Source organism: Strongylocentrotus purpuratus, unplaced genomic scaffold (genome assembly GCF_000002235.5).
Source record: "Strongylocentrotus purpuratus isolate Spur 01 unplaced genomic scaffold, Spur_5.0 spur5_scaffold_14, whole genome shotgun sequence".
Classification (NCBI taxonomy): Eukaryota; Metazoa; Echinodermata; class Echinoidea; order Camarodonta; family Strongylocentrotidae; genus Strongylocentrotus; species Strongylocentrotus purpuratus.
This window is the reverse complement of record NW_022145599.1, coordinates 547906-562835: the sequence shown is the minus strand read 5'-3', so window position 1 is coordinate 562835 and position 14930 is coordinate 547906. Positions and strand designations below refer to the sequence as shown.

At 42.8% G+C, this 14930-nt stretch overlaps 1 protein-coding gene across 1 annotated transcript; it reads left to right on the top strand.

Moving 5' to 3' along the window:
• The first annotated feature begins 4044 nt into the window (after positions 1-4044).
• LOC115923693 lies at positions 4045-4497 on the top strand. The gene has a single exon (XM_030984906.1). The coding sequence runs from the start codon at positions 4045-4047 to the stop codon at positions 4495-4497; it is 453 nt and encodes a 150-aa protein (XP_030840766.1).
• Positions 4498-14930: the final 10433 nt, after the last annotated feature.

Below are 14930 nucleotides of genomic sequence, written 5' to 3'. Positions count from 1 at the left end.
GCGTGTTACCAAAATGTCCGGTAAAGGGGTACTTTTCACGCACCAAAGTCCGGCTCGAAGTACACAAAAATCCGGACCGTAGTGACTTTACACACCGGAATTAAGTTTAAAGGGGAACATGCTTATGCGTACCCTAGATAACACTGGGTGGGGGGGGGGGGGGATTTCACGTGTTGTAGCTCACGGTGCAGTGCGTGCCGAATCTCAGAATCTCAGAATTGGTGTCCAGACATCGCTAGAAGCACTAACTAAGAGGGAGTGTCATGTGCATTTTAAATTGATGCACGGTTCTTTTGGAGGCATAGTCTAGTCTAGTTTAAAGGTTTGTGTAGAGTTCAGCTTCCTGGTGGAATGCCTTGTAGAATAGCGTTAATTTGCTGTCTTACCTTCGTTGTTGGAGAGGAGACCATTCCAGGGATTTGAGTAACTCAGAGACACTTGTAGATCTAGTCTAGTTGTACTAGATCTAGTAGACCCGTACGACGAAATACAACAGCATATGGACAAGAGTAAAAGATCGCAACCGCCCAGGGTCACGGAACCAACGGAACACGGCAGTACACAGCGCCCCGCTACCAGATGACAAACATGAGGCCTTGCCAACATATGATGAAGACCCTCACATCAAAGACTCTGAACAAGACTGCAATTGTGAAGAACAAGACAAAACCACTATGTGTCCAAGATGCTCAAATCATGCCTGTCTAGATACAACTAGATGCTCTGTATGCTGCAAGTGGTACCATTTCGCTTGCACTGAACTTTCAGATATTGAACTGGAAACCCTTCTGAAAAACTCAACTGCGCAATTCGTCTGCACTACATGCAAAAACATCACCAATAGCCCAGTTATACCACAAAGGGATACTTCGACTCCTATCTCTGATGACAAAATAAAAACTGGCTCAGAAGAGGACTGCCCCATCTGCCCAATCTGTCGTACTGAAGCCACAAGCGACTCAGTAGAATGTCTTGTCTGCGAAAGCTGGTATCATATGATATGTGCTGGCATTACCACATCAGAATTCTCATCTATCCAAAAAGACACCTACATCTGCTCCTCCTGCACACTAATTGACCTCACAACAGCTGGAGGTGTACAAGTAAATATTGAGGAAAATGACAGCCAACCCTCAACTACGCAGATCTCCAAAGCTAACTGCAAGACATGTAAAGATCGCGTGAAACAAATAAGTAAACTGAAAGACGAAATAAACTCTAAGTCTGCTTCTGTAGCCACTCTTCTAATAGAAAATGAAAAACTAGCACTGGAACTCAACCAAGCTAGAAGAGAGGCTCAGCTAGCTGAGGAACAAAACCAAAAGACAAGGAACATTCTGGAACAAAAGCAGAGTGACCTAGCACATGCAAACTTCTTGAAGACTCAACATGAGCTGGACTTCAACTGTATAGTAGCCCACAATGACTTTCCGTACGGAGTCTGCCTAAAGCATGGAATCAATATCAGCCAGTCAGAGTCGGTAACCCATCTCCCAAAACGCTATACCAGCAAGGATTGTAACAACCCAAGGGAAGCGTACCATCAGAGCAGTCAGAACAGTGAAACATCCCAACACTATAGCATACTAACACAAAACCGGTTTTCTGTGCTCTCGGAGGCCAATGAACCTCCACCTGGCGGCAAAAATATCCCCTCGCACACGTGGTGGTACTCGACAACAAAATGCAGCCCTCCACGAGGTAACCGCCCATCAGGACAGGGCAATAAGACACCCGATCACAGTTATCCTACTCATATCAAGCATCACCACCAAGTCTCGAACGCGCATTCGCCAAAAAGAAGGCCAAACAAAATTTCTCACAATGTGCACGAAAACAAGCCCAAAGACAGAGTAGAGAACCCTACTAGAATCTCTACTTCCACTTTGATCAGACAAGGCCAAAGTGCAGGGAAGATGGGCTGGTCTCAACCACAGAAGCAGACGCCCTCTCGTACCAGAACAAATCTGCCAAGATACCGGGGACACCAATCGCCATCACAGCAAGATCACAATAAATCTCCTCGGGGCCAAGATGACAAAAGGACTCACATCTCGCCACCCATGCTTCCTCAGCATCAGATCATAAACGAGACCCCAGTCATTAACCAACAGAAAAGGTCACAGCCACTCAATCCACTACCAAGCCATTCACCAACAAGACTGCACGATACCTCACCTGCAAAGGATACATGTACTCCATCAACAGGAGCTCAGCATACCGCCAATCCTCAGTCTCCCGTGCCGGTTTTTCATGCAGGCCGAGCCTCAACAACTGCTCACATAGCCCTTCTCGATGCAGCATACCACTCACTCATGTACACACTCCAGCTCCTCTCAGCACCAGAAGCAAAAAGCAATCTCACCTTAAACAGAATGGTAACAACCAACCACCACCACATCAAAGACCTTGTTCAATCAAGCCTCGTCCTTCTAACAACCGCATAAACACATCAAATATTTCATTAGGAACACTGAATGTACGTGGAATACAGTCCAATCTGAGATATGCCCAACAAGTTGCCAGCAAGACTGATATCCTCTTTATTCAAGAACACTGGCTTTATACAAACACACTGCAGTTGCTCAATGACATTAGCAGCCAACACTTTATAACAGCTAAAGCAGCAGATTGCATCAGCTATACCAATGCCATACGAGTAGGACGAGGAAAAGGAGGGATATCAACACTAATCCGTAAAACGCTGGTTGCCAGCTACAGTGAAATCCCCTGCCACTCTACCAGGATCAACATAGTTCGAATACACCTTCAACAGTCAAAACAGTGCATCCTGGCCATAAACTGCTACCTACCGTCAGGCGTCAACCAAACTGATCCGGTAGAATACCAGGAGAGCCTTGCCATCATATCCAACATCCTATCCACCCACACCGACGACGCCATTGTCATTTCAGGCGACGTACTTCAATGATTACACAGTCAACCATAACAACGAAAGATCCCTAGGATACCTTCGAGCCTTTCTGGAAGATGCTGGCCTAATCAGCGTAACAGAAGAACTTGGAAGCCAAGGAAATTTCACCTATAGATCAGATGATGGTGCAAAGACGCCGTTTATAGATGGCTTCCTTACGCTTAGTTCATCACTCCACCAGTTTGCTGATCTCACCATTGGCCCTGACAAACCTCTGAACACTTCGAATCACCTGCTGGTAAAGATCAAATGGTCTATAGAGCTACCATGTAACTTACATACAGCTCGACCAAAGCATGCAAAAACCAATCAGCCAGCCCAGAAACTGCAAAGACTGAAAATCAAATGGACAGATGCATCCAAAGATCAGATAGCAGCTCAATATACTGATCCCCTTGGAATTACAGCAAGGAAGTTGTTTACTACAATCCACAAGAGAGTGCTGGACAACACATTTGTGGACGACTTACTTTATAAGCTTACCATGGCCATGATTGAGACCGCACTCAGCCTCCCACACAACTATCCTTCCATAGGTAAACACGGCAAACCAGAATGGACCTCGAAGGTCGAAGACTCCTACAACGCCGCCCTTGAAGTCTGGAAGAGATGGAAAACAGCTGATAAGCCTCACAGCGGTACGCTCTTCACAGACTACCTCCTATGCAGAAAGAACTTTCGAAGGCAGCTCCGCCAATCTCGAGCTCACAACAACAGAAGACTCCTGAACCGTATTGAGAACGCTTGCGTAACGAACCAGCAGCTCTTCCACAAACTTGTCAAGAACCAGCGCTCCAAAGACAGCTCGGGATATGGTACAGAGTCACTAGAGTACAATGGTAGAACATATCAAGGGGACCGCGAAGTCATTGAGGGCTGGGAGCTATATTTTACTGACCTCTCCCTACCAGACCATACAGGAGATGCCTCTAGCAGCTCTGCCTTCGACATCCCTGAAAAGCCCAAACCCAAAGTTCTCAGCACCCATGTATGCGCTCACCATAACATCTCATGACATCAAGGAAGCTACTACTAAACTGAAGAAGGGCTAAGCCAGTGGTCCAGACAACATCAGCCCAGAGCACCTCAGTTACATAGGAAAAGCCACCATGCACCTGATCCTGCTCATCTACAACTACTACCTCTCAACCGCTCATACTTCGCAGGAGATGAAAAATGGATTGATTCTTCCCTTCCACAAGGGCAAAGGAAAGGATCCCCGTGATCCTAGGAACTATCGAGGGATTACATTGTCTTCATCCTTCTCCAAGCTCCTTGAGCTTATCCTCAAACCAAGGCTAGAGAAGACCCTTCAAGGCAATGGTATACCAGATGAGCTACAATTCGGGTTCCAGAAAAACCACTCCTGGCATGACGGCCTCTTCTACAAAGTGGATCAAACCAACGTTGACCCTGCATACACAGCCCTCCTCAGATCTTTGTATGAAAACATGAAAAGCCGAGTACTGTGCTCTGACAAGACAAGTGGAGCCATACCGATACTCCAGGGTGTCAGGGAAGGTGGGCGTACTCTCCCCCCTGCTGTACACTGTTTTTGTTGACGGCCTTATGAAGGAGCCGAGAGACAAGAGGCTAGGTTGCCAGTTGCTGAGCCAGCATGCTGGTGTGATCGTCCTGGCCGATGATGTAGCGCTAGTCGGCTCATCTCCAACAGAACTTCAAGAGATGCTGAATGCTACATGTAAATATGCAGAAACTTGGAGATATCGCATCAACCCGAAAAAAAAGCAAGATTGTTACCTTCAATAACAAAGCTCACAACACAACGGCCCAACCCATGTGGATCCTTGGACAGATGCTAATCGATTCAGTGACCCAACATCTGCATCTGGGGATCATAAAATCCTCCTCCAAACATGATCCAACAGATCTAATGATCTCCAGAGGCACAAAAACCTTCTATGCCCTCACTGGAGCGGGTGCATACACAGGAGGTCTTCTACCACATCACTGTGCACGACTCTGGAAAACATACTGCATCCCACGTATGCTGTATGGAGTGGCCATCATGAAGCTCAACCAGACAAGGCTAAATAAACTGGACAGATCCCAATACCAGCTCTTCAAGAAGATCCACGGGCTCCCCAACAGTGCTGCCGATGATGCTGTCTATCTTCTCACAGGCCTCATTCCCCTGAGCATGCGAGTCGACCAAGAAACTCTCCTCATCATAGGTCAACTCATCAATCTGCCACACTCAAGATATGAGGTACGCACACTACATCATGCTATCACCAACTTCACCCCCTTGGCGAGGACATGGGAAAGAACTTTGAGAAGTTAAAAGCTCCCCAACCTTCACTCCCTCCTCTCCAAGCCCGTTCCCTACATTACCTGGAAGTCAGTCACTAGGTCTGCAATTGACTCGGCTATGCAGAAGAAAGTTCATGAGGCCATCAATGCAAAACCATCTCTCTCCTTCTTCGAGAATAACACTAGCTCCCCCCATGACCTTTACCCGAGATCCATCTCCTCAAGTTTTCTACGTTAAGCCATCATTGTACGCTCGCAACTTCTCTCTCAGACGTACCTAACTCAATCCCGGCTATGTAAAATCAAGAAGTGTACGATCCGATTCTGCCAAGTGTGCAAAGCGGAAGAGGAGGACATCACACACTTCATAGCCAAGTGCATACCACTCGGAAATCATCGCCAGAAGCTGGTCGACAATCTCCACCACAGGGGCGTACAGCAGTCGACACTTGCTTTATTCAGTCCAGATGACCCTGAGACCTTCACGCGGGCAGTCCTACTTCCAAATGTTCTAACTGTCTGCCCTAACCAAAAGAACCTTCTTATTAAAGCATAACTGTCATTTTTTATACAATATCAACTCTGCTCGTGCTAATGCAATTGCCAATACACATTCTACCTGACATGACAATCTTGCCTGCTATGACCATGAACCTACTTGCTATGACAAACTGCAGTACCCTGGTAGCTGCTGATCTCCAAAAGAGCGGAGGAAGAAGAAGAAGAAGTCATTGTAGACGAATCGTGTTGCCCTTCTTAGATGAACGCAATTTTTTGATATGTATTACGAACGAAAGAGACAGAATTTTCGGTCCAGTACTATCATCTAAACCTACATGTCTACTACTAGTCTAGAACGTAGTAGGTTATATTAGGCCTAGACCCGAGATTCTAGACCTTCTACGTAGAATATTTGCATGTGCACTGCGCGCGACAGCGGCTATCGGTGCATGTTTACTGAGGCTAGATCTAGACTAGTTCTATATAGGGCTATCTCCCATTACTGAATTTGGCTCAGCCCCATATGCAGGACTAGGAGCAAGATTAATGGAAATTTCGAAATTTCCTGTACAAAATAATAAAATATCCACATAGGCCTACCTCAACAGTCCCAACAGACGACCGTCTCGATTTGCGGCTGCATACCTACTGGCGCGGCGCGTGAAGTCTTGGTGTGTTGCAGTGCATAAAGGAGACACATGCTACCGCGCAAGGGAGACAAAATATCGGCAAATATGAAGTTGATCTTACTGCGCGTGTAGTGTGCGATTTATCCCGATCGCACCATGGAATAAACCACTTTCGAAATGGTGGTGTTTTCAGACCATAAGGGATATATATTTTTGATGAGCAAGATGCATATTATTACGTTGTTAAAACCACATCTGATCTTAAATATGAATATTCCACCCATATACGATTGAGAAAGCGAGATGTATCCAATAAACTTTGTGTCTCCGAAATGTACTTTTATGACAACGCCGAATATACAACCCCATGTTTGAACAGGGTTCTATTTCGAATTGATGTACCCATATAATAATAATAATAATAACAATATTTATAAAGCGCAACATATCCATCTCTAGAGATGCTCAAGGCGCATACAAATAATTTAAGTTAATATTCAACATATTCAACATTAATTTAACAATATGCATTGAGCATCAGGTGAGTTTTAAGCCCAGTTTTGAAAGAAGAGAGATTAGGGGGTTTTCGTTTGTCACGTTGACATAGTCGACGTCTAATATGTGACGTCATTTCCGCGATCTGCGCATGCGTCGGGTCGTCTGGCGTCGTCAGGCCACATTTGCGAACCCGTTCATCGATGATTTGAGGTTCGTCAGAAAACTAGTGACCCGTCGTCAGAATGACGTCATATTGCTACATCGCAGCGTAAATCAGAAAGTAAAAACAGAAAGAGAAATTGATAGAATGATTAAAAAACAAAGAATAACATAAGGAAAGACAGAAAAAAAAAGTGTGATAGAATGATAAGAACAAAGAATAACATAAGAGAAGATGATAGAAGGAAAAAACAAAGGCTAACATAAGGGAAGACAGAAAGAGAAGGTGAAAGAAGGGAAAAAACAAAGAATAACATAAGGAAAGACTGAAGAGAAAGTGTAAGAAGGAAAAAACAAAGAATAACATAAGGAAAGGCAGAAAGAGAAGATGAAAGAAGGAAAAAACAAAAAATAACATAAGGAAAGACAGAAAGAGAAGGTAAAAGAAGGAAAAAAACAAAGAATAACATGAGGAAAGACAGAAAGAGAAGGTGAAAGAAGGAAAAAAACAAAGAATAACATATGGAAAGACAGAAAGAGAAGGTGAAAGAAGTGAAAAACAAAGAATAACATAAGGAAAGACAGAAAGAGAAAGTGAAGGAAGGAAAAAACAAAGAATAACATAAGGAAAGACAGAAAGAAAAGGTGAAAGAAGGAAAAAACAAAGAATAACATAAGGAAAGACAGAAAGAGAAGGTGACAGAAGGAAAAAACAAAGAATAACATAAGGAAAGGCAGAAAGAGAAGATGAAAGAAGGAAGAAACGAAAAATAACATAAGGAAAGACAGAAAGAGAAGATGAAAGAAGGAAAAACAAAGAATAACATAAGGAAAGACAGAAAGAGAAGGTGAAAGAAGGAAAAAACAAAGAATAACATAAGGAAAGACAGAAAGAGAAGGTGAAAGAAGGAAAAAACAAAGAATAACATAAGGAAAGACAGAAAGAGAAGGTGAAAGAAGGAAAAAACGAAAAATAACATAAGGAAAGACAGAAAGAGAAGGTGAAAGAAGGAAAAAAACAAAGAATAACATAAGGAAAGACAGAAAGAGAAGGTGAAAGAAGGGAAAAACAAAGAATAACATAAGGAAAGACTGAAGAGAAAGTGAAAGAAGGAAAAAACAAAGAATAACATAAGGAAAGACAGAAAGAGAAGGTGAAAGAAGGAAAAAAACAAAGAATAACATAAGGAAAGACAGAAAGAGAAGGTGAAAGAAGGAAAAAATAAAGAATAACATAAGGAAAGACTGAAGGGAAAGTGAAAGAAGGAAAAAACAAAGAATAACATAAGGAAAGACAGAAAGAGAAGGTGAAAGAAGGAAAAATCAAAGAATAACGTAAGGAAATACAAAAAGAGAAAGTGATAGAATGATAAAAACAAAGAATAACTTAAGAGAAGATGATAGAAGGAAGAAACAAAGAATAATATGAGGAAAGATAGAAAGAAAAATGATAGAATGATAACAACAACAATAACATTAGGAAAGACAGAAAGAGAAAATGATAAAGAATAGACAATGGAAAGATAGAAGAGAAGATGGAAGAAGGAAAAACAAAGAATATCATAAGAAAAATAGAGAGAGTATAATAGAATAATAAACGAAGAACAAAATAAGAAGTGAAAGAAGGAGAAAATGAATAAGCGCGTGCGGGGCCATTACGTCATCGTGTAGAGAACGTGTGTCAACTTAAAACGAAAAGGGTTATAAGGTAGTGAACAGGACGGGTGTCTGACGTCAATTTGCATCGTTAGAGGACGTGAACGCCGTCCTCGTCCACACAAACGAAAAGCCCCTAGTGTTGGCCGTCTGACGGTGCGATCATAGAGCTACGATGTTAACATGAATATTCATGAAGCCTTTTGGACACCGTTCCTTGTAAAACTGCGTTCATTAGGTGTTGAAACGTAAAGGAGACACGAAAATGTCTCCTTTACGCGGGTGTCTCCTTAAAGGACGTCTAATAACACCAAGTGTCTCCCAAATGATGTATACACGTATATATATATATATATGAATGTATGTTAGCTGCGAGTGGGGGCGGACGTGTTTCTGCTGAGCTCCCTTGTTTCTCATATTTTTTCCGTTTTGGCGTTTGTTTCTATGCAGTGATTGGTACTAAAGTGATGATCTGGACGCGTACAAGCCATTTCCAGGATGAGTCTTTTGATTTAGCTTTTTGATTTTCATATATTTGGTGATTTAGTGATCAAATTTTGGTTTTTTGATAGTGAAGGAAGTCAAAATTGCAGTTGTTTTTGCTGCGCGTAGTGCTAAACACCTGTTGTCAGTGACAACATATTGCGCACTCTGTTATTTATTTTATTACTTCTTTGTTTTTAATTGCGCATATACACCTGCGCCAGCGCCTTTCATTTGAAGTACGCGCAGAGGAATTATCCTTATTACAATATGAACATTTTATGTTACTATTAATATGAAATAATATGAATAATAAATAAATAAATGAATGAATATTAATAATAATAATAATAAATAATTATATTACTGGATTTGTAAAGATATATATATTACGCTTTGTACTGATATGTGCGTTGGGTGTGTTTAAGTGCTGATAATATTATTATAGTTCACAATTTGGTGTTTATTCAATTATTGTTTTTATATTTTCCTGTTTTAATTTTACGTGATTAACTTAATCATAATTTGTTCTTGAATCGATTGGGTGAGTGGTACATACGCGGTATTATTTTATTTTACTTTTTAGGCTCTGTATAAGCTTGGCTTGTTAGAGCTCTTGTGAGTAGTGTGCCGCGGGGTTTCATATCCTTAAACTGCTGGCGAACAGAGCAACAAGACCAAGCTTTGTAATTGTTAGGTTTCTCCAATGGTAGGTTTGTCCAATAATGCCGAGTTTGTGCCACGGAACTTAGTCGGACATTTCGATTATATTCTTCTTTTTTTTTGTCATACGTCTTTATCTTTTTTTTTTTTCTTTTTTTTTATAGTTTAGTCTACCTTAATTGCTGATACCTCCTCAAAATATATACGATAGACTATCATTAATTCTGCTGCATTACCATATAGCTTACTTAGAGGTTACTGCAGATCAAATCAATTGATTCATAATATATTATAATCAGTTACTCAATTTATTATTCAAATTAGTTTGATATCGTAAGGTAATTCGATCTGCCCTTAATCTCCTTAATATTCTTGCACTTATTTCGAGAAAAAATCTTTGTTTCTCTACTATAATCAGTGTTTTTATCACAGCACTGAATAGATATAATCAATAAAGTAAGGTAATATTTTGTTGGTTCAATTAGTACTCTTATCATAAGAGTAATTGTAATCGCCTCATTCTTTTAATAATTGTTAATTGGTTTTTGCCATGCTTAGTTGTAACCACTGCCCTGTGGTTCAGGTTCTCTTTAGAATCTAACTAAGGCTAAGGGAGCAAACCCTAACAGAAAACCATGCCACCGTGACAGCATTGAGGGCGATTGACGATACGGAACTCCCGACATCCTTCGACCAGTCACTGCAGGGTCTAGTGGTTCACACCCGTCCTGGTTTGTCCTCGCCGGTGTGAAACTGCCACCAGTTCCCCGAGAGAGTGCCGGTAGTAACTTGCAAGAGCTACCGGTACTTATCCACCTTTGCAAGCAGCCTTCATTATGCGCAACAGTATGAAACTTCATACCGGTTCGGTCGTCTTCCGGGTTAACAAGGACCGCGCTGTTAGATCAGGACTTCCGTCGACAGTGCCAAGTATGCTAGGAAGCAAACAACAACAACAAAAAGATGACACCAGCGGAATTACTACAATGACGTTTGGACAGTGGAATGTCAGGACACTCCTCGATCGGGAAGGAACTGGCAGGCCAGAGAGAAGGACTGCCCTTGTAGCCATGGAGCTGGAGAAGTACAAAATTGACATTGCTGCTTTGAGTGAAACACGTTTCTCCGAGTCAGGTAGGCTCGATGACATGGGCTACACATTCTTCTGGAGCGGCAAGCCGGACGGGGTACGACGAGAGGCTGGAGTGGGATTCGCCATCAGAAAAGAGATCTTAGCGAAGCTCACAGAAATGCCTAAAGCGGTGAATGATAGAATTATGACAATGACAGTACCACTGATGAAGAAGGGAAATGCTACTCTCATCAGTGTATACGCACCAACCATGACGAGTCCGGATGAAACAAAGGAGAACTTCTACAATCAGCTTAGACGAACGTTGCGGGACACCCCCCGGACTGACAAGCTGATATTGATGGGAGACTTCAATGCCCGGGTAGGACGAGACTATGAGAAATGGCAGTCGGTGCTAGGCAGGCACGGAATCGGTAAATGCAACACCAATGGTGAGCTACTTCTAGCGCTGTGCTCTGAGTTCGAACTCCTACTGACAAACACCGTGTTCAAGCAGAGGGAAGAACACAAAACCACCTGGATGCACCCTCGCTCTAAGCATTGGCACCTGATTGATTACATCATAACAAGACAACGAGACAGAATGGATGTTCACAGCACAAGAACTATGCGTGGAGCTAACTGCTTGACCGATCACCAGCTACTAAGATCAAAGATTGCATTTGCTTTACGTTCAAAGCGTAGGAAGCAAGGAGCTACTAAACTTGCAAAGCTGAACACAGACCGGCTACACGTCAACACACAACGGCTAAAGCTAGAGCAAGATATGGAGAAAGCTCTGGCGACTTGGGGAGTGCAAGAGGGAATGACAGTTGATCAGACCTGGGCATCACTCAGCAAAGTAGTATATGACACAGCGAGCAACACCCTCGGTAAACCAGAGCGAAAACACCAGGACTGGTTTGACCCAGAAGACTCCGAGCTTCTGATACTCATGAAGAAAAGGAATGAAACACACCAACGTGTATTACAGACTAGAAGCACCAGGTCAACCACCACCGCGTACAAGGAAGCCTGCAGACACTTGCAGAGGTACACACGGAAAATGAAAACCACCTGGTGGGAGAAAAAGGCAGAGGACCTGCAGCGCTCCGCAGACAATAATGACATGAAGTCCTTCTACACTGGACTGAAAGAAGTCTGGGGCCCCCAGACTAGGAGTACAGTTCATCTCAAGTCCCTGGACGGTAACACAACCTTTTCAGACAACAAAAGGGTGCTTGAACGATGGTCGCAGCACTTTGAGACACTACTCAACCAGCCAGGAGATATCGAGCCTGCAGCGCGTGATAGGATCAACCAGCGACCTGTAGTTACTGCACTCGATGATATTCCAACACGAAAAGAGCTAAACCTGGCAATTGCCTCCTTGGGTGATGGCAAGGCACCCGGAGTGGATGGGATACCAAGCGAGATATGGAAGCACGGAGGAGCCACACTAACCAACAGTTTACTAATGCTGATACAACAAGCATGGGCAGAAGGCTCCGTACCTCAGGAATGGAAGGATGCTAATATTGTCGCCATCTTCAAAAAAGGAGATAAAACTCAATGTGGAAACTACAGAGGAATATCGCTATTGTCAATAGCAGGGAAAGTTTTTGCCAGGATCCTTCTGAACAGATTGAATGCCCACATAGCACCAGATATATTGCCGGAGACGCAATGCGGATTTAGGAACAACCGCAGCACAGTAGATATGATCTTCTGCCTCAGACAACTACAGGAGAAGTGCATTGAGCACAACCGATCCCTCTATGTGGTTTTTGTCGATTTCACGAAAGCCTTTGACACTGTTGGTAGGACAGGTCTTTGGGAACTACTACGAAAGTACGGATGTCCCGAGAAGTTCACCGGAATGGTAGAGTCCTTACATACGGGTATGATGGCTAAAGTCAAGGAAGCAGGCGAAACATCCCATAGCTTCCCTGTAAGTAACGGTGTAAAACAAGGATGTGTGTTGGCCCCTACGCTGTTCTCCATCTTTCTCTCGGCGATGCTGGAGGAGGCCTTTGCGGACTTTGAGGAAGGCGTTTACATACAATCACGTCAAGACGCCGACCTATTCAATGTCGCACACTTCAAAGCTAAGACGAAGTCTACACAGATTCTCGTGAGGGAACTCCTCTTTGCAGATGACAGTGCTCTTGTTTCTCATACACCAGAGCAGATGCAACATGTTATAGATGTATTTTCATCAGCATCAAAGAAGTTCGGTCTACAAATAAACATCAAAAAGACTGAAGTACTATTCCAACCAGGTACAGACCACCGAGAGGAGGAGGAGATCCTAGTGGATGGGACAGCCCTAAACCAGGTAGATGACTTCACTTATCTCGGCAGCACTATATCCAAAGACGGACGCATCGACTCTGAGCTGGTGAAAAGAATGTCAAAGGCCAGCAGTGCCTTTGGAAGACTGCGAACCAGGCTATGGAACAACCATCATGTCTCAACAAGAGTGAAGTGCAAAATCTACAGGGCTATCGTCCTATCCACTCTCTTATACGGTGCGGAAAGCTGGACTCTCTACAAAAGTCAAGTAAAGAAACTTCACGCGTTCATGATGAGACACCTTCGAGCAATCATGAGAATCAGTTGGAAGGACAAGGTGACCAACAAAGAGGTACTAGAGCGAGCAAACCTTCCTTCTATGGAGGACCTGCTCATCAGGAAGAACCTACGATGGACAGGCCATGTCATCAGGATGCCCTCTGAGAGGTTACCAAAGCAAGTACTATTCTCGCAACTACCCGCTGGCGAAAGAGGGATTGGTCGTCCACGGCTTCGCTACAAGGACACGATCAAGAGGAACCTTAAGCGGAGGCAAATTGAAACCAAGACTTGGACAACTGCTGCAGGCCAGCGAGCTGTATGGAGAACAGCTGTAAAGTGAAAATGAAGGCGGTCATTGTCGCTTCGCGACAGACAGCTACTACTATGTATGTAGGTATTTATGTATGTATACATGCATATCTAGATATTCATATCTATATAAATCTATTTAACCGTGTTTATACACAATCATGATAGGATTCGTGGTATGCTTGTTCGTGTGACTGAGGTATAAAATGCTGACAATATCATTAGCAGACCGTCATAAAACTGAAATTAAACCGATACCCACACGAATGTTTGTATTATCGGTCGATCGGTATGACTGATTGCTTACCCGAGCATGCCTGAAATGCAGAGGATACTACCCAACACAACCTTTGATTTATACCGACAGAGACGAAAACTCTTGACGCGGTGCTGCAATGTGCGACTTATCTAGAAAAGACTCACCAAATAAGTTCATCGTATGACTAAAACATGAAAGTAAAGAGCATTGCGTTATATATTTTTTTAGTTCTTAAAAATTGCATATTATCCCCGATATTGTCCTTTGCAGGGCGCCATCTTCAACTTCAAGCTCGTCATCATGCAAGCACTAGTATTTACTCTGGTCCCTTTATTTCTAGTTGTAAAATAATTGAAGTAGAAGTGAACAACCCTATACACAGATAATTGATAAAGTGATACTTGTCTGTTGAAATTATTGATTGACTTGATTGAATTGATACTGAATAGCTTTGTTGGTAAAGATTCGAAAGTAATTACTTATCATCGTTAAATAGTCCATGAAAACAACAAAAATAAAAACATTTTACAACGCACGGTCCAGTTCTCCCGTTGTATAGTAATTCATTATTGTCCGCCATCCATATTTCTAATCATCTAAATTGTCTTTATCTATTGTATTTTCTCTCTCTAAATTTCAAGCGATGTCAATAATGATAATTATGGACAACATTGTTATATCTGGATTAAATATCTGCAGATGTTATTTCGGTATTGCTTTTATAACGATTGTCCCTGTATTGAACACGATAGCCTGGATAAGCAGAATGGTCAACATGGAATAGTCCGTTATGGAGCGCGGGGTGTAAACCTACTTATGAAAATAAAAATATCATGATGAAAAGGGGGGGGGGATGGGGGATCAGTCGACCAGAGACTCCAACTCTCCCGCTTTAATGCGATTTCCTCAAAATTT

Bases quoted from the DNA above. Each gene is read 5' to 3' on its own strand.
- LOC115923693 (XM_030984906.1), top strand. From the start codon at position 4,045: ATGCACCTGATCCTGCTCATCTACAACTACTACCTCTCAACCGCTCAT.